The following is a 25,805-nucleotide window of genomic DNA, read 5'->3' on the forward strand; positions in this document are numbered from 1 at the left end:
GCACTTGTATGCCATATTAAGAATTTGGCTTTATTTATTCCGAGAGGAATAGGGAGCTACCGATGGGCTTTGAGCATGGAAATGATAGATAGACAACACACTGCACCAAAAGTGGTACAGATTTGAATTATTAAAAGATATATATCTGTAATAAGGAGAAAGTAATGGCGGCAGGGAGTGGGGTGAGGCAGTGGATTCTGAAGGCCAGACAGGAGGCTACTCCTCTTATTCATGTAAGAAAAGATGATAACTTTGCCGAGGGTGGTAACAGTAAGGATGAAGAAACATGGACAGATTGGATTGATGTTGAGGAGATAAAGGTGATGAGTAATTGATTGGGTTTGATCTTTGTAAAGCCTTTGTAGAATCTTCAGTATAATTATTAGACTATACAGCATGAAGAGACGTTTCCAGTTGTTTCTAGATAGAAAAAAATACTGTGATTATGCCATGGTGCTGCAGTTTCTGAAATATTTTTTCAAATGCAGTTACTTGGAAATTATTTTCCAGATGACAAGAGTAGAGCTCAAATAGTCTTAAAATTACTGGTTCAAAACAGAAATAGTTATTCCTTTGAAAAAAATTAGATGCACTAGATGTTCTGTCCACCCAAATGCAGCTTACGTTTTGTTCTCTCTCACTCATCAGCCAGATGAAGATCTGCTTCTAGAAAGAGAGATTATATGTTAAGAAGCAGATAGACTCCATGGAACCATTAGAACATTGAAGTTACTGAGTAAGAATATTATCTCAAGTGTGCTCTGACATAATTTTCATCCTAGGCAAAATTAACTCTTGAGTTGCTTAATGGTAAATAAAATGTTTGGATGCCATCCAGCCCTTTTGCTTTATGTATTTTTAAAGCCTGTGTGTATAGTGCCAACATTGCTGCCTTTCCTGTGAACCTCTAATAGACAACAGTAAGCAAGGCCTCCTTTGTCAAGCCCAACACATATTGATTATTCACTGTGGAAATAATGATTCTTGTCTTTTGGGCAGAGACACAGCCTAAAAATTTCAGCATCCCAAGCACCTGCTCCACTTTGCTGTCTTTGTGGTATAAAGCAAACAGATTTCTGGTCCCCCCTGAAGGGTCATCACTGCCTAGTGGTTAACAAGGAAAGGGAGAAAGTCCTTCAGACAAACACTGGGTGGAATTCACTCCGTGTCTGGCTTAGTCTTCCCTGCCTTTCCTGCTGAACCAATAAAAAACAGCTGAATAAATGATTTTCTTCTGCTTCTCCAGGGAATCGAGAGGGCTTAGCTGGAGCGTTTGTTGTAAGTAAAGTCAAAGTTGAGTGGAGCCATATTTATAGGATGAGAACACCCCATCAATATCCCTTGACAGGTATCAGAACCCCAGGAGTTCTGGGGCCATCAGGGAGCCAGGCCATTGAGCTGGGACTGAGGCAGGGCTGAGGGGCTTTAGGCAGGAGAGGAAGGGCAGGACCCCGAGCTCTTCATACCAGCTGCACTCAGGACAGATCCCCTCCTAAATATATTTTACCCAATGGGCATTGCAAGGCTTCATTTGCTCAAGAGATATGGCTTCTAAATTGCAATTATTGTGGGAAAGATTTGGCATCGATAGAAGTGGAGAGTTCAGTGTCAGGGCACCCGAGCAGTTTACCTTGAGAAAGCTCTTTGACCCCAGGCTTTCATGATTTCATCTAGCAAAGCACAACAATATCAATAATATGCATATGGTTTGGGGAAGATAGTAGGTATTTCAAAAATGACAGCTGTTACTATTATTGCTATATTTATTCTAGGGACACACCAGTCTTATTGGTGCCTGAGGCTTTCTTTGTGCGCTGAACCCCTGAGCCTTGCTGGATGTACCTGAACAGTAGCTTTGTCTGTGTTCTCAAACATGCAGAGGCAGGAAGGATCCCATTTCACATAATCAATTGTGAAGGGCCCCTGGGAACAGCTGTCTGCTCCTAGGTGCTAATCTAGGAGACTAAATTCCCTCAGCGTTCACAGGCAGTTCGTTGCTTGTACAATGTGTGTTTTTATGTAATTTCCATTTGTTTGTTCTCTTTTTCCTCCCTCCCCTCCCCTACACCTTGGATTACAACCATTGACGGAGCCCTTTTTCTTCCCTTACATTTGTAGAGTGTTATAATGGAAGCCAGTGTGATATACTGGAAAGATCACTGGATTGGGCCTCTGGAAGGCAATTGTCAGCTCCATTTCTGCTCCAAATGACTGTGTGACCTTGAGCAAGTCCTTGAATTTGTCGGGACTTCATTTTCCTCCTCCATAAACTGTGGGCTCTAAGATTTCCTTCCCATTCCCACAATCTAGCTGGTTAGCAGGCTGTAGATTTGAGTAATCTGAAAAGACCCCACTATGTGTCAAGATGCAATGAGGTATATGAGGTTTGAGATGCCCTTTTAGGATTCAGAATTTTTAGAAACCAGAAATATTGATAAATAGTTTATAAAAAGTGGTTTTCTGTCTCTGTGGTGTTTGCATTAGCCATTCAGATATATTTCTAATCTGCTCTGCTGTCAGGCTTCTTTTAATGGATGTTCTAGCCACTGGCAACTAATAATTTATAATCATAAATGATAAGTGACAAAGGCATCTGTCCACAGTGGTGAAATAGACTTAGAACATGCTGTTAGGTGTCAAACAAAACACAATCATGCAAAAAGAGCTTGGGGTGTTAGCAGCAGTACGTATGCTTACTGGAAGTATAAATATTCAGTCCAGATACTCTGTGGTGGTCTTGAACTTGGAATCATGGACTGTCTTCAAAAGTGTATTTTTATACTTATGAAAATAATGTTTGGTATCTCTTAACTGTTGCTGTTAAATTTTTCTGAAGATAATTGTTAGAACTCTTTAGCACACTTATTTTTCAGGCCACAAATATGTATCTTGAAAATAGTTTTAGTATTAATAAAGGATTTTTTTTGATTACTGTAAAAAGTGCAGTGGAATTCTTTAAATGATATTCTTTTTGATGTGATAGTAAATGGGACAGTTTCCTTGATTTCTCTTTCTGATCTTTCATTGTTAGTGTATAGGAATGCAAGAGATTTCTGTTTATTAATTTTGTATTCTGCAACTTTACCAGATTCATTGATGAGCTCTAGTAGAGTTCTGGTAGCATCTTTAGGGTTTTCTATGTATAGTATTATGTCATCTGCAAACAGTGGCAGTTTTACTTCTTCTTTTCCAATTTTTATTCCTTTTATTTCTTTTCCTTCTCTGATTGCATGGCTAGGACTTTCACATTTATGTTGAATAATAGTGGCGAGAGCAGACATGCTTGTCTTGTTCCTGATCTTAGAGGAAATGCTTTCAGTTTTTCACCATTGACAATGATGTTTGCTGTGGGTTTGTCATATATGGCCTTTATTATGTTGAGGTAGGTTCCCTCTATGCCCACTTTCTGGCGAGTTTTCATCATAAATGGGTGTTGAATTTTGTCAAAAGCTTTTTCTGCATCTATTGAGATGATCATATGGTTTTTATTCTTCAGTTTGTTAATATGGTGTACCACATTGATTGATTTGCGTATACTGAAGAATCCTTGCATCCCTGGGATAAATCCCACTTGATCATGGTGTATAATCCTTTTAATGTGTTGTTGGATTCGGTTTGCTAGTTTTTTGTTGGGGATTTTTGCGTCTATGTTCATCAGTGACATTGGCCTGTAATTTTCTTTTTTTGTGATGTCTTTGTCTGGTTTTGGTATCAGGGTGATAGTGGCCTCATAGAATGAGCTTGGGAGTGTTCCTTCCTCTGCAATTTTTGGGAAGAGTTTCAGAAGGGTAGGTGTTAACTCTTCTCTAAATATTTGATAGAATTCACCTGTGAAGCCATCTGGTCCTGGACTTTTGTTTGTTGGAAGATTTTTAATCACAGTTTCAATTTCAGTGCTTGTGCAATCACAGTGGACAATTATCCACTGTTCATATTTTCCATTTCTTCCTGGTTCAGTCTTGGAAGGCTGTACCTTTCTAAGAATTTGTCCATTTCTTCTAGGTTGTCCATTTTATTGGCATATAGTTGCCTGTAGTAGTCTCTTATGATCCTTTGTATTTCTGTGGTGTACATTGTAACTTCTTTCTCAATTCTAATTTTATTGATTTGAGTCCTCTGCCTTTTTTTCTTGATGAGTCTGGCTACAGGATTATCGATTTTATCTTCTCTAAGAGAACCAGCTTTTAGTTTCATTGATCTTTGCTATTGTTTTCTTTCTCTATTTCATTTATTTCTGCTCTTATCTTTTTGATTTCTTTCCTTCTACTAACTTTGGGTTTTGTTTGTTCTTCGTTCTCTAGTTGCTTTAGGTATAAGGTTAGGTTGTTTGAGATTTTTCTTGTTTCTTGAGGTAAGGTTGTATTGCTTAAACTTCCCTCTTAGAACTGCTTTTACTGCATCCCATAGGTTTCGGATCGTCATGTTTTCATTGTTATTTGTCTCTAGGTATTTTTTGATTTCCTCTTTGATTTCTTCAGTGATCCGTTGGTTATTTAGTAACATATTGTTAAGCCTCCATGTGTTTGTTGTTTTTACAACAGAGGAATTAAAGAAGATGTGGTACATTTATACAATGGAATATTACTCAGCCATAAAAAAGAATGAAATGATGCCATTTGCAACAACATGGATGGACCTAGAGATTGTTATACTGAGTGAAGTATCTCAGACAGATAAAGAAAAATATCATATGATATTGCTTATATGTGGAATCTAGAAAAAGGGTACAAATGAATTTATCTGCAAAACAGAGATAGACTTACAGATGTAGAAAACAAACTTACCAGGGGGTAAGGGGGGAAGAGGGATAAATTGGAAGATTGGGATTGACATATACACACTATTACATATAAAATAGATAACTAATAAGGACCTACCATATAGCACAGGGAACTCTGCTCAGTACTCTGTAATAGCCTATATGGGAAAAGAATCTAAAAAAGAGTGGATATATGTATTTGTATAACTGATTCACTTTGTTGTACACCTGAAACTAATACAAGATTATAAATCAACCATACTCCAATAAAATATTTTAAAAAATAAGATAAAAAAGAAATAAATGAAATACATTAGGGTTTAAATTCCTTCCCATTAAAATTTTTTTTCTGTTTCTCCATTTTTCATGTTGTGTGTCTGTTTCTATCAGAGGCATAACTCACAAATGGATATATCTAATAAGAAGGTTTGCTCTGAGAGGTTAGAAAGTGTTGGGTGGCTTTATACATCCCCTGCTAGTGGACATTATTAATTATCATGATAGATTTTGAAATGTAGACTCAGCAACTATCATCTCTTCTGACATTCATCAGTGTACCTGCCTCCAGTGGTCCCTCTCAACTTCTGGTTTGCTGCTTTCTATCTAATGAGCTCTGGGAAACCAAATTAAGATTGTTAATAATGTGAACAAACTAAGTGTAGCTAGGTCTGAGGGAGCGGCCAGATGTCCTCTTCATGAACATGTTGGCATTATATTTAGTGCACAGTTCTCGTGACACGTGTTTAATGTCTCATTCATTTTTATATTCCCAGAGTCTAACACACTACTTATCAAGTAGCAGGTAAAAAATAATGGTTGTTTCACTGAATGAATGCTCGCTGGCCGGTTTTGTTTTCATCCCTTGGGTTCTTTGATGTATTTTCGAAAGTGTGATTTCCTAGATAATTGTCCACTGTGTAATGGAGATATTACTTTAATTCCTCCATGATCAGTGTGAAAGCTTTTTGAGACGTGAAAATTATGACAGAAATTTCAAGCCATTTCTTGGAGGTGAGTCATCTTACAAGTAGATCAGCGCTGTTTTATGTCACATTTTATAATGCTGAGGCTTCTGAGTGCTTTGGCATAGTAATTATCCACCAGTAATTTGTTTAGGGCTCTAACGCTCGGGTTTGTCATTCATGTCATTCCTCAATACTCTTGCCCAAGTTAAATATAAAGCAATGTCAGGGTAATAAAAGCTGTGATTGAAAAAAAAATGAACAATAAAACAAACATCTCTTCCTATTGCATGAATGGTATTAAATCAGGGTTGCTGCCTCAAACAGTGGCGAGTACTGTGTGAAAGCTCCTGGGAATATGTTTATTCCCCGTTCTCTGGAATACTCTTTTTTTCTTTGTGGCAGGCTTCTTACTGATTACTACACCTAAAATTCAGGCATCCAGCGAGCTGCCTTACCTGTGATGATTTAGTTCGGGTGATACATTCATCTAAACTACTCCACTTAAGGATAACTTAATTAAGAGAATACAATTTGCCAGCACTTTTCTGCTTCTAGAGGAATAGTACATTAGAGCATTCACAGATTTGCACTTTCTGCAAAAACAGAGGCAAAAAAAAGAGGAATCACACAGTTTTAAAGGTGAATATAACCTGAGAATTCACCGATGCTACCCTTCCGTGTCCAAAATATTTACTAAACCAAAATGTTAACGTGTTAATTAAAACTGATGTGACTTTAAATACTTCACAGTTTATTCCAGAGTAGCTGTGCTTATCTCATAGAAAGGATAGTGAGTTGCAGGTGGATGGTGTTTTTACATAATCTTTGTGCACATAAACAAGTATAAAATTACTATTCCTATTACACCATTGAAATGTTTTCAAGTGTTAATTTAAAGCCCCATTACGTATATAATTAAACTTTTAATCCTTTAATTGTTCTAAATTTTGTTTTTCTTTTTTTTTGTTTTAAATTTTTATTTTATATTGGAGTATAGTTGATTTACAATGTTCTGTTAGTTTCAAGTGTACAGCAAAGGGATTCAGTTATACGTATACATATATCTATTCTTTTTCAGATTCTTTTCCCATATAGGTTATTATAGAGTATTGAGTAGAGTTCCCTGTGCTATACAGTAGTCCTTGTTGTTTATGTATTTTACATATAGTTGTATATGTCAATCCCAACCTCCTAATTTTTTCCTCCCCCTACCCCCCTTACCCCTTTGGTAACCATAAGTTTGCTTTCTAAGTCTGTGAGTCTGTTTCTGTTTTGTAAATAAGTTCATTTGTATCATCTTTTAGATTCCACATATAATTGATATCATATGATATTTGTCTTTCTCTGTCTAACTTACTTCACTTAGTATGATAATCTCTAGGTCCATCTGTGTTGCTGCAAATGGCATTATTTCATTCTTTCTTATGGCTGAGTAGTATTCCATTGCATATATGTACCACATCTTCTTTATCCATTCATCTGTTGATGGACATTTAGGCTGTTTCCATATCTTGGCTATTGTAAACAGTGCTGCAATGAACATTGGGGTGCATGTATCTTTTCGAAGTATGGATTTCTCCGTATATATGCCCAGCAATGGGATTGCTGGATCATATATGGTAGCTCTGTTTTTAGTTTTTTAAGGAACCTTCAAACTCAAGATTGATTAAAGACCTAAATGTAAGACTGGATACTATAAAACTCTTAGAGGAAAACATAAGCTGAACACTTTTTAACATAAATCACAGCAATATCTTTTAGGGTCCATCTCCTAGAGTAATGAAAATTTTGTTTTATTTGTATTACTTGAGGCTTATTTCCAATTAAGTATAAAATGATTGCTGTTTACACATAGGTTTCTTATTTGTTTCTTTAGGTTATTTATCTCAGATATATATTCTGAATATAACCATATGTTTTATATATATGTCAAACTTAAAAGTGATATTCTTTTTCTCCATGCAGCTGCTCAAAATTTTAATTGGCTCTTCTATTTCTGAACTTGGACAAGGGATTTAAGATTTTTCAAACTGCAGGTCACATTTTATTACTTCAATATGCATGTTTTTTGAAATGGCAAAATCCCTCAGGGCTATGTGATTTTCACTAGTGAGTGTGTGTGTGTGTGTGTGTGTGTGTGTGTTTAAAGTTCATATCCAAGCACAACTGAATAAATCCTGGAACACATTTTCTCTCCATGCCTGAGAAATGCAAATTGTTATAGGTCAATTGCTGAGAGGTCTTGTCTGTATCTTGGACGTCTTGTTTGCAATTTGTTTTTCATTCATTCCAAGCATACCCAGTTCACTTTACGTTTGCCTGTTATTCACATGTTTTTCAGTTGTCTGCAGAGTTTGCTTTAACATGCGGAAAAACTATTCTCCCTTGACTGTGCCTTCCTAAATGCACTGACTAATATTTATAAACACACATGTGTCTTACTATGCAAGAGCTGCTGCCCTAAATTTCTAGGGTCAAGAAGGGGAAATCGTGGTGCACACACCACCTTGATGACTTGTTCTACTCATATCCAAAGGAATATTAACAAACAAATAGGAGAGATCATAGCTAAGCGAACAAGCGGATCTGCCTTATGATCATAGGATCACACATACCAATGCGCACCCTAGAAAAGACGCTTTTCAAATGCAGGCCAAGAGCCCATGCTTGGGGTCCCACAGATCTGGAGTCCCATTCTAGCCTAGCATGCACTAGCTGTGTAACCTTGGGTGTGCATTGTAACTTCTGAGTTTCATTTTCCACAACTGATAAAATGAGCAAACTAGCCCCACCTCATGGGATTGTTATAAGGAAGGAAGGAAGGAAGGAAGGAAGGGAGGCACCTGTGAAATCACCATTGGTGTACTATAAACCAGCTGGCTCTCTGTTTTAAAAAAAAAAAGCCTTGATGTGACTTGATTTGTAATGTGGTGTAAATACTCCCACCATGGCTGATTTTAAATCATGAATGATTTAACAACCACCTGGTAAAGTTCCTGAATATTTAACAGTCCCCTGGTAGCAGCCAAGCCCAGCACAGCACTGCTAGCCTTTAACAAATGGTAGTAATTATTTCTTAATAGTTATATTTTGTCTTCCATTGATCTAGAAAAAAATTTGGCTGTTTGGTGAAATTCTGTATAGATGGAGATATGAAAGCTGAGGGAAGAACAGTAATTTATACAGTTTAAAATATTAATGATTTCAAATAAAAAAGAGCTACCTTAACAATTTTGAAAGTAGGCGAAAACTTAGAAGAAGAATATTAATAATAAGAAAATGTGCTAATCAGATGTTTTAAAAGTAAGAATAAGGATCACTTTGTAAGATGTTCTAGATTGATTAAATTTAATGTTAGCTTTTCAAGATTGGTTAGAAGGGGCTCCACGTTCCTGATCTTATATTCTTTAATTTATGTGAACAAATCCTAAGTAGAGAGTTGCATGTATTTGATACCTAAACAGAGAGAAACTGACAGCCTATATTTTAAAATGCAGTGCTTTACAAAAAAGCTTTGTTTTCATTTTAACCAATAACTGTTTTGTATCATTCAAGACTGATTTTATTTTATTTTTTTTAATTGAAGTATAGTTGATTTACAGTGTGTTAGTTTCAGGTGTACAGCAAAGTGGTTCAGTTATATATATATATATATATATATAAACTGAATATATATTCTTTATATACATATTCTTTTTCAGATTCTTTTCCCTTATAGATTATTATAAAATATTGAGCCCAGTGCCCCGTGCTGTACAGTCGGTCCTTATTGGTTATCTATTTTATATATAGTAGTGTGTATATGTTAATCCCAAACTCCTAGATAAGTCAAGACTGATTTTAGATTTTTAAAGTTTGCTGCAGCCATGTATTTTTTTGAAATAGTCCTTTACTGAGTAACCTGGTTTTGTTTTTGGTGATAATAAACATTTGCATGCGTGGTCTGAGATTCTGGACAAGGAATGGCATACTGGACCTGGAACCTGCTCCAGAACATCTAGACATGTGGAGCCTGCAAATAGCTGTCATGTAACAATGAACATCTCATTTTGCAGAGTACTAAACTGTGGGTGATTGAAGAGGAAATCATCAGAATTAAGGATGGTTGATTGAATCATCCTGTGCTGAAAGCTGCACTTTCCATGTGCACTTACTGTACCCTGAGCAGGCAGTGCTGGGATAACTCACCTAGGGAAGAGTGTGGGCAAACCCAAGGGCATTTTGGTGACTATAGGCTGACTTAATCCAGTAAAACTCCTCTGTCCATTTCATCAAGAAGAGACTCCAGCACGTGGGCACTGAAGGGAGACAGAAATCATCGGCACTGTACCTAACATGGTATTGCCTAGAACAGCAGGTTTGCACATCCAGAACAGGGCTGGGAGGAAGAACCAGGAGGACTGTGTACATTAGAACCCCAAAACTGTTGTCCTGCTAAAGTGAGAGATCCTCATTGCAGCATGTGGCCGCAAGTGCAAATACCTGTTTCTCTGGGGAGGCACATCTCTTCCTAAATGCACGTGCCTGTGTGCACATTTATTGCTCCTAGAAATGTACTGGATGTGCATGAAAATACATTCCAGGAAGTAATTAAGTGGCATTTGGGGTTTGATCAGATTTGGGGAAGGAAAGAAAGACTGCACCTTCTTTCTCTCGCCTGTGTAAATTAAAATGTTTTTCGAGGTGTGAAATGCCTTTATGATGATCACAAACCTAGTAAAGGGGAAAACGTAACATGGTTAAGCTGGTACACTTTTTTCAGGCTCATATTACATTTTTAAGTAAAGCAAAAGAGAGGAAACTTTTTTTTTTTTTTTCCATTGACACAAAATGTGATTACTTGCTGTCCTCGTGGAAAGATAGATGATCAGCCTTCTGGATGAGGCCAGCTGGTATGTCTATAGATTAGATGCAAAAAAAAAAAAAAAAATCAGTGGGTAGCTCTTTCATCTGTCCATTTTTTGAACCCTCTCTCACAAAGCTAATTCATTAATGAAAAGATTTGGCATATTACAAGCTAACATTGGAAGCTTTACCCAACAGGTATATTTCAAGGATTGTCGGGGCAGAATTTCCAGAGACTATTCAGTACTGCTGCTTCTTTTATTAACTTACCTTCCCCCCACACCCCATCCCCCACCGTATCAGATTTTTCGTTTTCACGCAACTCACTCTGCAAGCAAAAACCAGAACTGAGGAGAGCTATTTAGAAAATGAAAACATATTTAGGATGCTTAGCAAGCTATTTTTAAAAATGTATTTCTCTTCTGAGCTACTTAAGGTGTGAGCTGAAGGATTGGAAACATGAAAAATCCTAGTTTATTACAATCCTGGATTTAGGGCTTTTCTTTTAGATGAAACTCTGCCTAACGAGAAAGTATTAATATAGAGTTAGGTATATAGGCTTTGGAACATAATAATTATAACGAGACCAATCATTTATTAAATGTGTATTGTCTACTTCCCATCACATTATGTCACTGATCCTCAGAACATCTTTACAAGTCAGTGCTTTTATTATCTTCTCCCTTATGTAGGAAACTAAGGCTTAGAAAGTTGAAGTAATTCATCCAAGTTGATACTGCTGTAAGAGACGGATTGGGATTTCAAGAAGGGCCAACTGATGTAGAATCCACATTTTTAGCCACTCAATTATATTTTCCATCATAATAATTTCACACTGGTTGTGTCAGGAGGTGTGCAGATTGACCTGTTTTTGTGTGGATGGTGGTGTGGAATCTTGGAGTAACTGACACCCTTGTCTTTCTGCCTGCAGGCCCCTGGGGAAGGTGTACAGGAGACTGTGGGCCAGGAGGAATCCAGAGTCGTGCCCTTTGGTGTTTCCATTTTGAAGGGTGGACGAGTCACCTGTCTAACTGTGATGAGAACAATAGGCCTCCGAAGGAAAGAAGCTGCTTCCGAGTCTGTGACTGGCACAGAGACCTCTTCCAGTGGGAGATTTCTGACTGGCACCACTGTGTGCTTGTTCCTCCCGCCCTGGGTCAAGCCAGACCTCAGGCTACAGAGTGCGTGACAGCCCAGCATGGGCTGCAGCGCCGGACGGTGCGTTGTGTTCAGAAGCTGAACAGAACCGTGGCTGTGAATGAGATATGTGAACACTTTGCCCCTCAGCCCCCCACGGAACAAGCTTGTCTCATCCCTTGCCCGCGGGATTGTGTGGTCTCTGAGTTCTCACAGTGGTCCAGGTGTAGCAAGGGATGTGGGAAGCAGTTACAGCATAGAACTCGCTCAGCCATTGCCCCCCCTCTCTATGGAGGGTTGCAGTGTCCCAACCTGACTGAGTCAAGAGCCTGTGATGCTCCCATTTCCTGTCCTCTTGGGGCAGAGGAATATATGTTTAGCCTTAAAGTTGGACCGTGGAGTAAATGTCGACTGCCTCTTCTCAAAGAACTTAACCTAAGTAGAAGAACCGTTCTGGATTTTAACTCTGATTCGAAGGAGCTGGTCACCTTTAGACATCAAAGTTACAAGACACATCACCATTCCAAGTCCTGCAACATAGAGATAGGTTATCAAACCCGCCAGGTTTGGTGTACAAGAAGTGACGGAAAAAATGCTATGTTAAGGTAGGAGGCCTTCAGTGTTTATATCTTTGATTCACTTAAATATTTTACAGTGTAATTTTATAAGATTTCTTTATGACTTTCTACAACAGGAAAATTGTAATCAGGTTTGCGATTTGAGTCTTTACAAGTTTCATTTGAGAAGTTTTCAGTTTCAAGTGTATTTTAGAGTCTCGGCCAGCAATGCTCTGAACTCTGGTGTAATAGTGTAGTAGTGCAACCATATAGGATAAGTCATCTATTTTCACATATCTATTTTATCAATATGTCAGTTAAAAAAATAGATCTTGTGCCCTAACTATCCATCAACAAATGAATTGATAAAGAAGGTGTGGTATGTATATATATAATGGAATATAGCTCAGCCATAAAAAAGAATGAAATTCTGCCATTTGTAGCAATGTGGATGGATTCAGAAGGCATTATGCTAAATGAGATAAGTCAGACAAAAACAAATACCATATGATATCACTTATATGTGGAATCTAAAAAATACAACAAACTAGTGAATAAAACAAAAAAGAAACAGACACATACATATGGAAGGCAAACTAGTGGTTACCAGTGGGGGAGAAGGAAGGGGTAGGGGCAATATAGGGGTAGGGGAAATACGGGGTTATTATGGGATTATATGAAATCATATGTGTAAAATTTTTGAAAATTGTAAAGCACTATAGAATTTAAAGAATCTTTCATTCCATAAAAAATTGGTCTTTTGTTACTACAGTAATAAAAGACTAAACCATTTATTATAATGATAAAAATTCAAGTTCACTCTCAAATTTGGGATATAAATTATGTAAATATTTATTCTTCATGTTTACATTTTTTAAGATTGTTTTTGGTTTGTTTACTTTGTTTCAGTGATTAAGCAGGTTCTTTTACATCTGAATTATAGATATTTTATAGTACTGCTAATACCAATAAGTTAATCCAAGAATGTTTTCTTTGGCATTGATTTGATAAAAATATTAACTTGCGCAGCAATAATTAGAATTATAAACCTATAGAGGGAATGGACTAAAACCTTTAAAAACAATAGTTTAGGCTTCAAAATTATTTGTAATTGTTTTACTTTACATGGTCGTATCTTGATGTAAATCATAGAAATATGTTAAAAGTAGTATCTGTTTACCTTTCTCCTGGAAGGTCTTAAATGAAATCACTGATATATTACCAAATTTATTCCAAATTAAGATGCCTTTCAGTAGTACTGAAATTACCAAACGATGAAATACTCATTGCTAGAATTAATCATTAGCATCAGTTACTGTTTTCTTAGGCTCCACAGCTGGCTCAAAGGACTACCTCTGCTATTTCAGAACAAAGTAATGTGATGATTGTTGGGTTTTTTTTCCCATTCAACTTCACAAATGAGCATATTTTATCTTTGATGCTTCTTTCTGATTTATGCGATGTAACTTGGCAAGTCCATTGAAGAGTGATTTTCTGCCTTTCATTGACTGCCTCTGTGAAGCCCCAAAGATTAAGCAGATGATTTGGGTGATTATTGTTTGAATACGTATGTGTGATTCTGTACAAACATTGTTTCTTAATATCCTATATTGGATATTACACAGAATGTTTTCAGTCTATAGTTTACTTGTTTTTTTTACCATGTTCTATTTTTTATCAATAAATTAATAGACTTTATTTTTTAGAGTGATTTTAGATTTACAGAAAAATTGAACAGCAGACCTAGAGCTCCCATGTATCTCCTCATCACTCCCTCTCCACACATACACAGTTTCATACACACATCTTGCATTAGTACAAGTTGTGTAATACATTTGATACAATGGATGAGCCAATACTGATACATTACTGTAGCCCATAGTTTACCTTAGAGTTCATGTTTCGTGTTGTACATTCAGTGGTTTTCGACAAATGTATAATGGCATGTATCCACCTGTACTATATCATACACAATAGTTTCACTGCCCTAAGAATCTCCTGTGCTGCCTCTACTGATCCCACCTTTCCTCTCCCCAAACCCCTGGAAACCAATGATCATTTTACTGTCACTTCCAAGTTTCGGCAATTATAAATAAAGCTGCTGTAAACATTCAGGTGCAAATTTTTATGTGAATGTAATTTTCAACTGATTTGCCTAAATACCAGTGGGCACTATTCGTGGATATTATGATAAATTTATGTTCAGTTTTGTAAGAAATTCCAAAGTCTCTTCAAAAGTGGCTTTATCATGAGAATTCCTTCTGCTTCACCCCCTGGGCAACATTTGGTGTTATCAGTGTTTTGGATTTTAGCTATTTTAATAGCTGTGTAGTAGTACCTTGTTTTAATTTGCAGTTCCTTAATAACATATGATGTTTAGCATCTTTTCATAGGCTTATTTTCCATCTTTCTGTCTTCCTTGGTGAGGTGTCCAGATCTTTTGTCTATTTTTTTAAAATTTTTTTTTATTATTGAATTTAGAGTTCTTTATATATTTTGGATACCAGTCTTTAATCAGATATGTATTTCAAAAATATTTTCTTCTAGTCTTTGACCTGTCTTTTCATTCTCTTAACAGTGTCTTTCACAGAGAAGTAGTTTTTTGTTTTTTGTTTTTTTTTAATTTTTTATGGCTGTGTTGGGTCTTCATTTCTGTGCAAGGGCTTTCTCTAGTTGCGGCAAGTGGGGGCCACTCTTCATCGCGGTGCGCGGGCCTCTCACTATCGCGGCCTCTCTTGTTGCGGAGCACAGGCTCCAGGCGTGCAGGCTCAGTAGTTGTGGCTCACGGGCCTAGTTGCTCTGCGGCATGTGGGATCTTCCCAGACCAGGGCTCGAACCCGTGTCCCCCGCATCGGCAGGCAGATTCTCAACAACTGTGCCACCAGGGAAGCCCCGAGAAGTAGTTTTTTAACTACTAGAGCTAATCAATGAATTTGGTAAGGTAGCAGGATACAAAATTAATGCACAGAAATCTCTTGCATTCCTATACACTAATGATGAAAAATCTGAAAGTGAAATTAAGAAAACACTTCCATTTACCATTGCAACAAAAAGAATAAAATATCTAGGAATAAATCTACCTAAGGAGACAAAAGACCTGTATGCAGAAAATTATAAGACACTGATGAAAGAAATTAAAGATGATACAAATAGATGGAGAGATATACCATGTTCTTGGATTGGAAGAATCAACATTTTGAAAATGACTCTACTACCCAAAGCAATCTACAGATTCAGTGCAACCCCTATCAAACTACCAATGGCATTTTTCACAGAACTAGAACAAAAAATTTCGCAATTTGTATGGAAACACAAAAGACCCCGAATAGCCAAAGCAATCTTGAGAAAGAAAAACGGAGCTGGAGGAATCAGGCTCCCTGACTTCAGACTATACTACAAAGCTACAGTAATCAAGACAGTATGGTACTGGCACAAAAACAGAAATATAAATCAATGGAACAGGATAGAAAGCCCAGAGATAAACCCACGCACATATGGTCACCTTATCTTTGATAAAGGAGGCAAGAATATACAGTGGGGAAGAGACAGCCTCTTCAATAAGTGGTGCTGTGAAAACTGGACAGCTACATGTAAAAGAATGAAATTAGAACACTCCCTAATACCATACACAAAAATAAACTCAAAATGGATTAAAGACCTAAATGTAAGGCCAGACACCATCAAACTCTTAGAGGAAAGCATAGGCAGAACACTCTATGACATCAATCACAGCAAGATCCTTTTTGACCCACTTCCTAGAGAAATGGAAATAAAAACAAAAATAAACAAATGGGACCTAATGAAACGTAAAAGCTTTTGCACAGCAAAGGAAACCATAAACAAGACCAAAAGACAACCCTCAGAATGGGAGAAAATATTTGCAAATGAAGCAACTGGCAAAGGATTAATCTCCAAAACATACAAGCAACTCATGTAGCCCAATATCAAAAAAACAAACAACCCAATCCAAAAATGGGCAGAAGACCTAAATAGACATTTCTCCAAAGAGGATATACAGATTGCCAACAAACACATGAAAGAATGCTCAACATCATTAATCATTAGAAAAATGCAAATCAAAACTACAATGAGATATCATCTCACACCGGTCAGAATGGCCATCATCAAAAAATCTACCAACAATAAATGCTGGAGAGGGTGTGGAGAAAAGGGAACCCTCTTGCACTGTTGGTGGGAATGTAAATTGATAGAGCCACTATGGAGAACAGTATGGAGGTTCCTTAAAAAACTAAAAATAGAACTACCATACGACCCAGCAATCCCACTACTGGGCATATACCCTGAGAAAACCATAATTCAAAAAGAGTCATGTACCAAAATGTTCATTGCAGCTCTATTTACAATAGCCAGAACATGGAAGCAATGTAAGTGTCCATCGACAGATGAATGGATAAAGAAGATGTGGCCCATATATACAATGGAATATTACTCAGCCATAAAAAGGAATGAAACTGAGTTATTTGTAGTGAGGTGGATGGACCTAGAGACTGTCATGCAGAGTGAAGTAAGTCAGAAAGAGAAAAAAAATACCATATGCTAACACATATATATTGAATCTAAAAAATGGAAAAAAAATGGTCAGAAGAACCTAGGGGCAAGGCAGGAATAAAGATGCAGACCTACTAGAGAATGGACTTGAGGATACAGGGAGCGGGAAGGGTAAGCTGGGACAAAGTGAGAGAGTGGCATGGACATATATACACTACCGAAAGTAAAATAGATAGCTAGTGGGAAGCAGCCGCATAGCACAGGGAGGTCAGCTCGGTGCTTTGTGACCACCTAGAGGGGTGGGATAGGGAGGGTGGGAGGGAGGGAGATGCAAGAGAGAAGAGATATGGGGACATATGTATATGTATACCTGATTCACTTTGTTATAAAGCAGAAACTAACACACCATTGTTAAGCAATTATACTCTAATAAAGATGTTAAAAAAAAAAAGAAGTAGTTTTTTATCTTAATGAATTCTAATTTGTCAATATTTCTTCCACGGATCATTCTTTGGTGTTATATCGGAAAAAACATTACCAAACCCAAGGTCAACCAGATTTTCTCCTATGTTATCTTCCAGAAGTTTTATAGTTTTGCATTTTACATTTGGGTCTGTGATCTATTTTGAGTTAATTTTTGTGAAAATCTTGTGGTCTTTGTCTGGATTCATTTTTCTACATGTGGATGTCCAGTTGTTCTAGCACCATTTGTTAAAAAGACTGTCTTTTCTTCATCGAATTGCCTTTGCTTCTTTGTTGAAGGTCAGCTGACTTTATTTGTGTGGATCTACTTCTGGGCCCTGTATCTTTATTCCATTCTTCTATTTATCTATTCTTTGCCAATAACACACTGTCTTAAATACTGAAGCTTTATAGTCTTGAAGTTGAATAGTGTCAGTCCTCTGAATTTCTTTGTATTTAATATTGTCTTGAGTGTTCTGGAACTTTTGTCTTTCTATATAAACTTTAGAATCAGTTTCTGGATATTTACAGAATAATTTGCCAGGATTTTGACTGGAAATGCTTATAATGTATAAACAATTTGGGAAGAACTAACATCTTGATTATATTGAGTCTTTCTATTCAGGTACATGGAATATTTCTCCATATATTTAAAACTTCTTTGATTTCTTTCATCAGAGTTTTGTACTTTTTCTCATATAGGTCTTGTATATATTTTGTTAGACTGACACTTAAGGATTTTACATATTATTGGTGCTAAATAAATGTATTGTATTTTTATTTTCAAATTCTAATTATTCATTGTTGTTTTACAAGAAAGCAGTTGAGTTTTGTATATTAACCTTGTATCCTACAACCTTGTTATAATTTCTTATTTGTGCCAGGAGGGTTTTTTTTTTCTTTTTGGTTATTATTGCTCTTGTTGATTCTTTGGAATTATCTATGTAGACAAGCATATAATTTGCAAAAAAGGCAGTTTTATATCTTTCCAGTAAGTACACCTTTTATTTCCTTTTCTTTCCTTATTGCATTATCTAGGATTTCCAGTATGCTGTCCAGTAGGAGTAGTGAGAAGGAACATTCTTGCCTTACTCCTGATCTTAGCAGGACAGCATCTGGTTTCTCACCATTAAGTATGATGCTAACTGTAGGTTTCTGTAGATATTCTTTATCAAGTTGAAGAAGTCCTCCTCTATTCCCAGTTTGCTGAGAATTTTTATCATCATAGGTGTTGGTTTTAGTCAAGTGCTTTTTCTGCATATATAGGTATGATTATATTATTTTTTTTACTTAGTCTGTTAATAGGATAGATTACATTAATTGATTGTCAAATATTGAACCCTCTTTGCATACCTGGAATAAATTATACTTGGCTATATGATATGTATAGCCAAGTATACTGTTGGATATTATTTGCTAATTTTTTTTATACATTGTTGGATATTATTTGCTAATAGTTTCTTGAGAGTTTTTGCATACATGTTCTTGAGAGATATTGGACTTAGTCTTCTTTTTTCATAAGGTCTTTGTCTAGGTTTAGTGTTAGGATAATGCTGACCTCATATAATGAGTTGGGAAATATGTCCTTGCTTTGATTTTTAGAAATAGATTGTCAAGAATTGATATTATTTTTTCCTTGAATTTTTGGTAGAATTCAACCCATCTGGGCCTGATGTTTTCTGCTTTGGTAGGTTATTAATTATTGATTAAATTTCTTTAATAGATAATAGATCTATTCAGATTATAGATTTCTTCTTGGGTGAGTTTTAGGAGATTGTGTCTTCTAAGGACTTGGTCCATTCATCTAAGTTAACAAATTTGTGGGTATAGGCTTGTTCATAATATTATTTTATTATCCTTGGGGTCCATGGGGATCATTAGTGGTAGTGATGACCTCTCTTTCATTACTGATATTAGTGCCTTGTGTTTTCTCCCTCTCTCCCTGTCTCCCTCTCCCTCTCTCTCCCTCTCTCTCTCTATATCTATATCTATACCTATATCTATATATATCTTTTTCTCTCTCCCACTCTCTCTCTCTCTCCTCCCTCTCCCACCTCCCTCCTTTTCCTTAGTTAACCTGTCTAGAGGTTTATCGACTTTATTGAACTTTTCAAAGAACCAGCTTTTGGTTTCAGTTATTTTCTCTATTGATTTTCTGTTTCTAATTTTATTGCTTTCAAGTCTAATTTTCATTATTTTCATTGGGCTTACTTTGGATTTAATTTGATCTTCTTCTAGTATTCTATGGTGGAAGTTTAGGTTACTGATTTTAGATAATTCTTCTTTTCGAATATGTGAATTCAGTGCCATAAATTTCCTCTAAGCACTGCTTTTACTGCATCCCACAAATTTTAATAAGTTCCATTTTCATTCTGATTTAATTCAAAGTGTTTGATTTCTTTTGAGTTTTCTTCTTTGCCTATGTATTGTTTAGAAATGTTCTATTTAATCCTCTAGTATTTGGGGGTTCCCCAGCCATCTTTCTGTTTTTGATTTGTAGTTTAATTCCATTGTGTCTTGAGAGCATATTTTGTATAATTTCTATTCTTTTAGGTTTGTTAAGGTGTGTTTTACAGCCCAGAAATGTGGTCTGTCTTGGTGAATGTTCTTTATAATCTTGAGAAGAATGTGTATTCTGCTATTGTTGGATGAAGTATTCTATAAATGTCAATGATATTCAGTTGATTGGTGCTGCTGTTCAGTTCAACTATGTTCTTACTGACTTTCTGCCTACTGTATCTGTCCATTACTGATAGAGGGGTGTTGAAGTCTCCAACTATAATAGCAGATTCATCTATTCTTTTTTTGCAGTTCTATCAGTTTTTGCCTCACATATTTTGATGCTGTATTGATAGGTGCTTGCATATCAAGGATTGCTATGTCTTCCTGGAAAATTGACCCCTTTATGGTTATGTAATGCCTCTCTTTATTCCTGATAATTTTCCTTGCTCTTACATCTGCTCTTACATCTGTCTGGGATTAATATAACTATTCCAGGGTACTTTGATTACTGATAATATGATATATTTTTCTCTATGCCTTTACATTTAATCTGTCTGCATCTTTATACTTAAAGTAAGTTTCTTATAGATAACAGTTGGATTGTGTTTATTTATCCACCCTGACAGTCTGACAGTCTCAGTCCTTTAATTGCTATATTTATATCATTGACATTTAAAATGATTATTGCTATATTTGGATTAATATCTACCATATTTATTATTTTTTTGTTCACTGCCCTTGTTCTTTGTTCCACTTTTTTATTTCCTCTGTTTTTCCGTTTCTCTAATTTTAATTGATCATTTCATATTAGGCCATTTGTCTCCTCTTTTAGCATATCAGTTATTTTTTTTTTTACCTTTCTCAGTAGTTGCCCTAGAGTCTGCAATGTAAATTTACAACTAATCCAAGTGATTTTCAGATAACACTATACCACGTCACACATAGTACAAGTACCTTATAAATAGAGTATTCCCCATCCCTTTTTCCCATCCCTTAAGACACTGTTGTCAATTTCACTTACCCATAACCTATAACCACCAAATACATTGTTATTATAATTTTGAACAAATTATCTATTAATTATGGATACGAAAAATAAAATATTTTATTTTACCTTCATGTATTCCTTTTCAAACAGTCCTTCTTTACATAGAGCCAAGATTCTGAGTGTCAACACAAATAATCAGTAAACAATCTATAATAAGAAACAGAAAAGAGTTTTAGTCAAGCCAAGCTGAGGACTATAGCCCGGGAGACACATATTCAAGAAGTACTTGAAATGTGTTCCACCGGACTAAAAATGGAGGTAAAACCACAAAGTTACATAGTTGTTTGTCAAGAATTAGGATTGGAGCTGTCAAGAACTAAGGGTGCTTGATAAGCAAGGGTTATTTGGGGTCCAAAAATGGTTGCATATTTTACAAGGGGAGACCTTGAGACCATAAGGTTGCAGCTGGCAGCTGCTAGCAGATGTTGTTTTGAAAATGGTTGGTGGTGTCCTTGAGTTTGATACACTTCAGAAAATTCAAGTTCTCAGTGATGCAGGAACATGTCTGAAACCATATCCGTAATAGCCACCTGGCTCCATTTTGGATGCCTGAACCATAGTTACTCCATTTTTCTTTTTAAATGATCTTAAATATGTCATCATGAGCTATATTATTTTCTTTTCTCTGAAGAACTTCTTTTAACATTTCTTGCAAGGCAGGTCTCTTGGTGACAAATTCCCTCAGTTTTTGTTTCAGAAAGTCTTTGTTTCTCAACTTTTGAAAGATAATTCCACTAGATAGCAAATTTAGGTAGGCGGTATTTTTTTCTTTCAACACTCCACTCATTTTGCTGGAATGGTTTCTGAAAAAAAAAATCTGATGATAACACAACATTGCAAAGCAATTATACTACAATAAAGATGTTAAAAAAAATCTGATGTCATTTTATCCCTGTTTCTCTCTAGGTAAGATGTTTCTCCACCTTCCATCCTCACCTCCAGCTTCTTTCAAGATTTTTCTTTGTGTTTAATTTCCTGCAGTTTGAATATAGTATACCCAGTGTTGATTTTTTTTTTTTTTTAATATCTTTATCCTATGCCTGGTGTTCCCTGAGTATCCTGGGTGTGTGATTTGGTTGTTTGTCATTAATTTTGGAAAAGTTTCACTCATGATTACTTCAAGCAGTTCTTCTGTTCCTTTCTCTCCTTTTTTTTCCTTCTGGTATTCCCATTACATGCATGTGAAACCATTTGTAATTGTCCTTTAGTTCTTGGATATTCTGTTATATCTTTTTCATTCTTCTTTTTTCCTTATATTTTAGTTTTAGAGGTTTCTTTTGATGTTTTTTCAAGCTCAGTGATTCTTTCTTTGGCTCTGTCCAGTCTATTGAGGGACATTCTTCATTTTTGTTTCAGTGTTTTTGATTTCTATCATTTCCTTTTGATTCTTTCATAGAATTTCACTCTCTGTGCTCATAATACCCATCTTTGGTTGCATATTGTCTATTTTTTACATTAGAGAGCCTTCAGCATATTAATCATAGTTGTCTTAAATCCCCAGCGTGATAATGCCAAAATTTATGCTATATCTGAGTCTGAATTGGATGCTTCTGACGTCTTTTCAAACTCTGTATTTTGTCTTTTAGTATGCCTTGTAATCTTTTGTTGAAAGCTCGATATGATGTATTGGGTATAAGGAATGGAGCTAAATAGGCTTTTAGTGTGAGGTCTTGTATTTATCTAGCTAGGATTTAGGCTATGTTTGCTACTGCTATAGGTGTTAAAGGCTAAAATTTTCCTCTGGTGTCCTTGTTTTTATTTTCCTTTTCCTTCCTTTTTTGGGGGGATTACTTAGAGAATTCTTCCTAAATAAAGTCTGGGACATACAGTTATTTCTGTTTTAATCTCCTTTTATTGTGCAAGAGACTTACTGATGATATGTCAAATTTTGAGGAGACGGGAAGTGTTTTATAGTCCCGTGACTAGGTCTCAAACTTTTATTGAACCTGTGCCCCTGCGATAAGGTCTTCACAAATACTTCTCAGTTCGTCCTCCCCACTTAGGTAAAACAGGAAGGCTAGAGGGGGGCTGGAGTTGAGTATTTTCCTCCCCCCCAGGTCTATTAGGCTCTGGTAAAATCCCAGTTGGTTAGGCTTTGGTAAAATAGTTTCCTTTGAGGGCAGACCTTTTTAAGAATTCTCTGGGTGTATTTCAGAATGGCTAGGTTTTCCTTCCCCTGCTGGAAGCATGAAGAGATGTTTGTCTTCACTGTGATAACCTGGTAGGACTTCTGGAGGTGAAACTCGTGAAAATGTGGAATCTTTAACAGGACTGCCCCCCGTCTCCCAGAGTTTTTAACTAAAAAGCTTGTCCATACTGAACCACCAGTAATTTGTCAATTTCAGTTCAAGTTTTCCTACCCTGCCACTGGCTCCAGTGGCAGTTTCTGCTCCTGGGCTGCTCCTCCAATAGTAATTTGTGATACTCTTTATCTACCTTTGTCTCTCCAATTTCTGGAGCAGTTATCTGCCCTATGACTACAATTCTCTGATGGATCTAAGAAATGTTGTTGATTTTCAGTTTGTCAAGTCTTGTTGTGAGGACTGAAGTGATACCTTCCAAGCTGCTTACATGCTGAAATGGGAGCCAGAAGTCACCCTGTTCTCTTTTGAGTACTAGGCAGCATGTCGAGCTAAAACAACTTTTTAAAACCATTATCCCATGAAATCGATACTATTCATTCCATTCAGCCATCAAAGAATTATAAAATGACTCACAAACTGGGGAAATACGGTGTTACTAGAGTTACTAGGAAAATGTGGTGTTCAGTGGGGACATTTCTGTTCCTCTACCTTCCACTGCAATAAACAGAAACATATCCTTGACAACTGTGTGGTTGAGTTGTTGACAATATTGTCTTATTTCTATCAAACCTGATGAACTATGTGAACATAGTCCACAGGATTTTTCTAAAAAGCCTCAAATCCAACTCTAAAAAGTATACATTTTTCTTTTTGTGGGTCTTATTCATTCAAGAAAACATTGTCATTTTTGTGTAACTGTTGACTTCTAGGATGAGCTTTGTTTCCCTTAATAGGTAAAAATTATCCTCAAGTACAGATTCCTTTTACTCTGTACTTGTATGCACCTTTAGATTGCTTTCCTTTTGGTAGACTCTGTGATACTGCAGGGACAAATGTCATTTTGCTTCCTCTGTTTTGATTATGGCAATGGCTGGTTGTCCTAGCATTTAGAATAGGAGGACCTCGTCTTTACTTCCATAATGCAAGCTCCTGCTTGTGCCTTGCTGGAAAGTCACTTTCTTCATCTAGGACACCACAGAGCTTTAATTGATGCCCTGTAGTAGCTCTCTCATTGATTACTGTAACTTTTGATAATCACCTCAAGCAATTTTCCCTTCACAGTTCTATTTGCAATGTGGTAGGCAGTTTGTATTACTCTTGGTGCCACTCTGCTCCCTCATCATTGATTTGCCTCTTGGGTTTAAAGATCTATTAATTGTCTCATTGCATATCCTATTTTTTCTTTTATTTTGACAGGACTTTCTCTGAGGTTCCATTATTACATTTTAAAATAGCTGTCCTACAGCCATTCTTTTTCTCAGATAATGAGTAATGCTGTTATTGAACTTTTACCGTGCCTTAACTTAATGAAATGAAGTAGTCTTCTCTATTCAGTTTTTTGTTTTGTTTCACTGTTTCTTTTTTTTTTTTTTAAGTAGGAGGACATCTGAGTTAGGAATTCTGAGCTGTAGACTAGGCAATCTGTTTATATGAGTAGGAAAATGATTCCTATTTATTGTTTGGATGAATAAAATTCAGACAAATGGATTTTACTTTTAATATAGGGGAACATGGACAATCTTTTAAGCACTGTGATCATTTGGTACATGTTAAACATACCTTAAATTCTCAGACCACTCTAGTTGAATACTCTGTGATTTCCCCTGAAAGGAAATCCTGAAAGATAGTAAATTTTAAGACCATAAAAGAAGCATCATTCCTAAAGCTCAAATATCATTATTACTTTGTTTGCTTTTTATCTCTACCACCATAGTAGATTTGGAAAGAAATTTTCTATTCTTATAACTCCCCAGACATAAACACATGCAGACCCCAAACAAAAATGTTATTTTCGTACGTTGTTCTTTGAAAACAGTAGAGAATATTTTGTTGCTTTTGTTGTGTTGGTGGGAATGGGAATAGAGGACTTTTTGTTCTTTTTTCCAGTTTTCCTTAAGTTTTAGATTTTTTTTCCCTCCTCATCTTTATTGATTTAATTAAAAAATATATTTAATATATATTTTAATTAAAAAATATATTTAATTTTAGCATGTTTCTAAAGCCAAATGTATACATAAAGTTAAATTCAGAGAAGTGTTACTCCATCCTCAATACTTTCATCCTATGTCTTCTACCTCTTGTAGATAATGCACTTTCTTGTTTTCTAGTTTATCCTCCTTGTGTTCCTTTATACTTTCTCTTCTTTCTTACACAAAGGAGAGCATACTATCTAATCTCCTGGCATTTTTTTAAACTTAATATTATTTCCTGGAAATTGCTCCACATAAATTATTAAAGGTCTTCTTCATTTTTTTTTTACATTTGCATAGTACTTTGCTGACTCTACACCATAGCTTATTTGAACAAACTCCTATGCTTGGCCATCTTGGTAGTTTCCAGTATTTTTCAATTACAAATGATTCTTCAGTAAATCAACCCTGGATCATATATTTTGATATTGTTGCAGGTATATCTTCAGGATAAATTCCTAGAAGTGTGATTGCTGGGTAAGAAGATAAATACATACAAGTTTTGTTAGATATTGCCAAATTCTCCTTCGTGGGAGTGATGCCATCTTACATTTCCATCAACAAATTTATAAAAAGAGTGTATTGTCAAGCTTTTGAAACTTTTTACCATCTGAAATATGAGAAATGGTATCATAATTGCATTTCTCTTAATATGTGTGAATTTGAACCTTTGCCCATGTATTCAGGGGCCATATTTCTAGATCATTTTGCTAATTGCCTGTTTGTGTTGTTTGCCTATATTTCTATA

The 25,805-nt window shown here is 36.0% G+C and overlaps 1 protein-coding gene across 4 annotated transcripts in view; it reads left to right on the plus strand.

Moving 5' to 3' along the window:
* THSD7B (thrombospondin type 1 domain containing 7B) overlaps positions 1 to 25,805 on the plus strand; it is a 1,195,438-nt gene that overhangs the window by 606,578 nt on the left and 563,055 nt on the right. For all 4 annotated transcript variants that reach the window (XM_082464904.1, XM_082464907.1, XM_082464905.1 and 1 more), the window contains one exon: positions 11,501 to 12,311. In XM_082464904.1, the coding sequence (XP_082321030.1) occupies positions 11,501 to 12,311 (811 nt within the window). The remainder of the gene's footprint in view (positions 1 to 11,500; positions 12,312 to 25,805) is intronic.

This window comes from Balaenoptera physalus (assembly GCF_965194825.1).
Source record: "Balaenoptera physalus genome assembly, chromosome: 6".
Taxonomy (NCBI): Eukaryota; Metazoa; Chordata; class Mammalia; order Artiodactyla; family Balaenopteridae; genus Balaenoptera; species Balaenoptera physalus.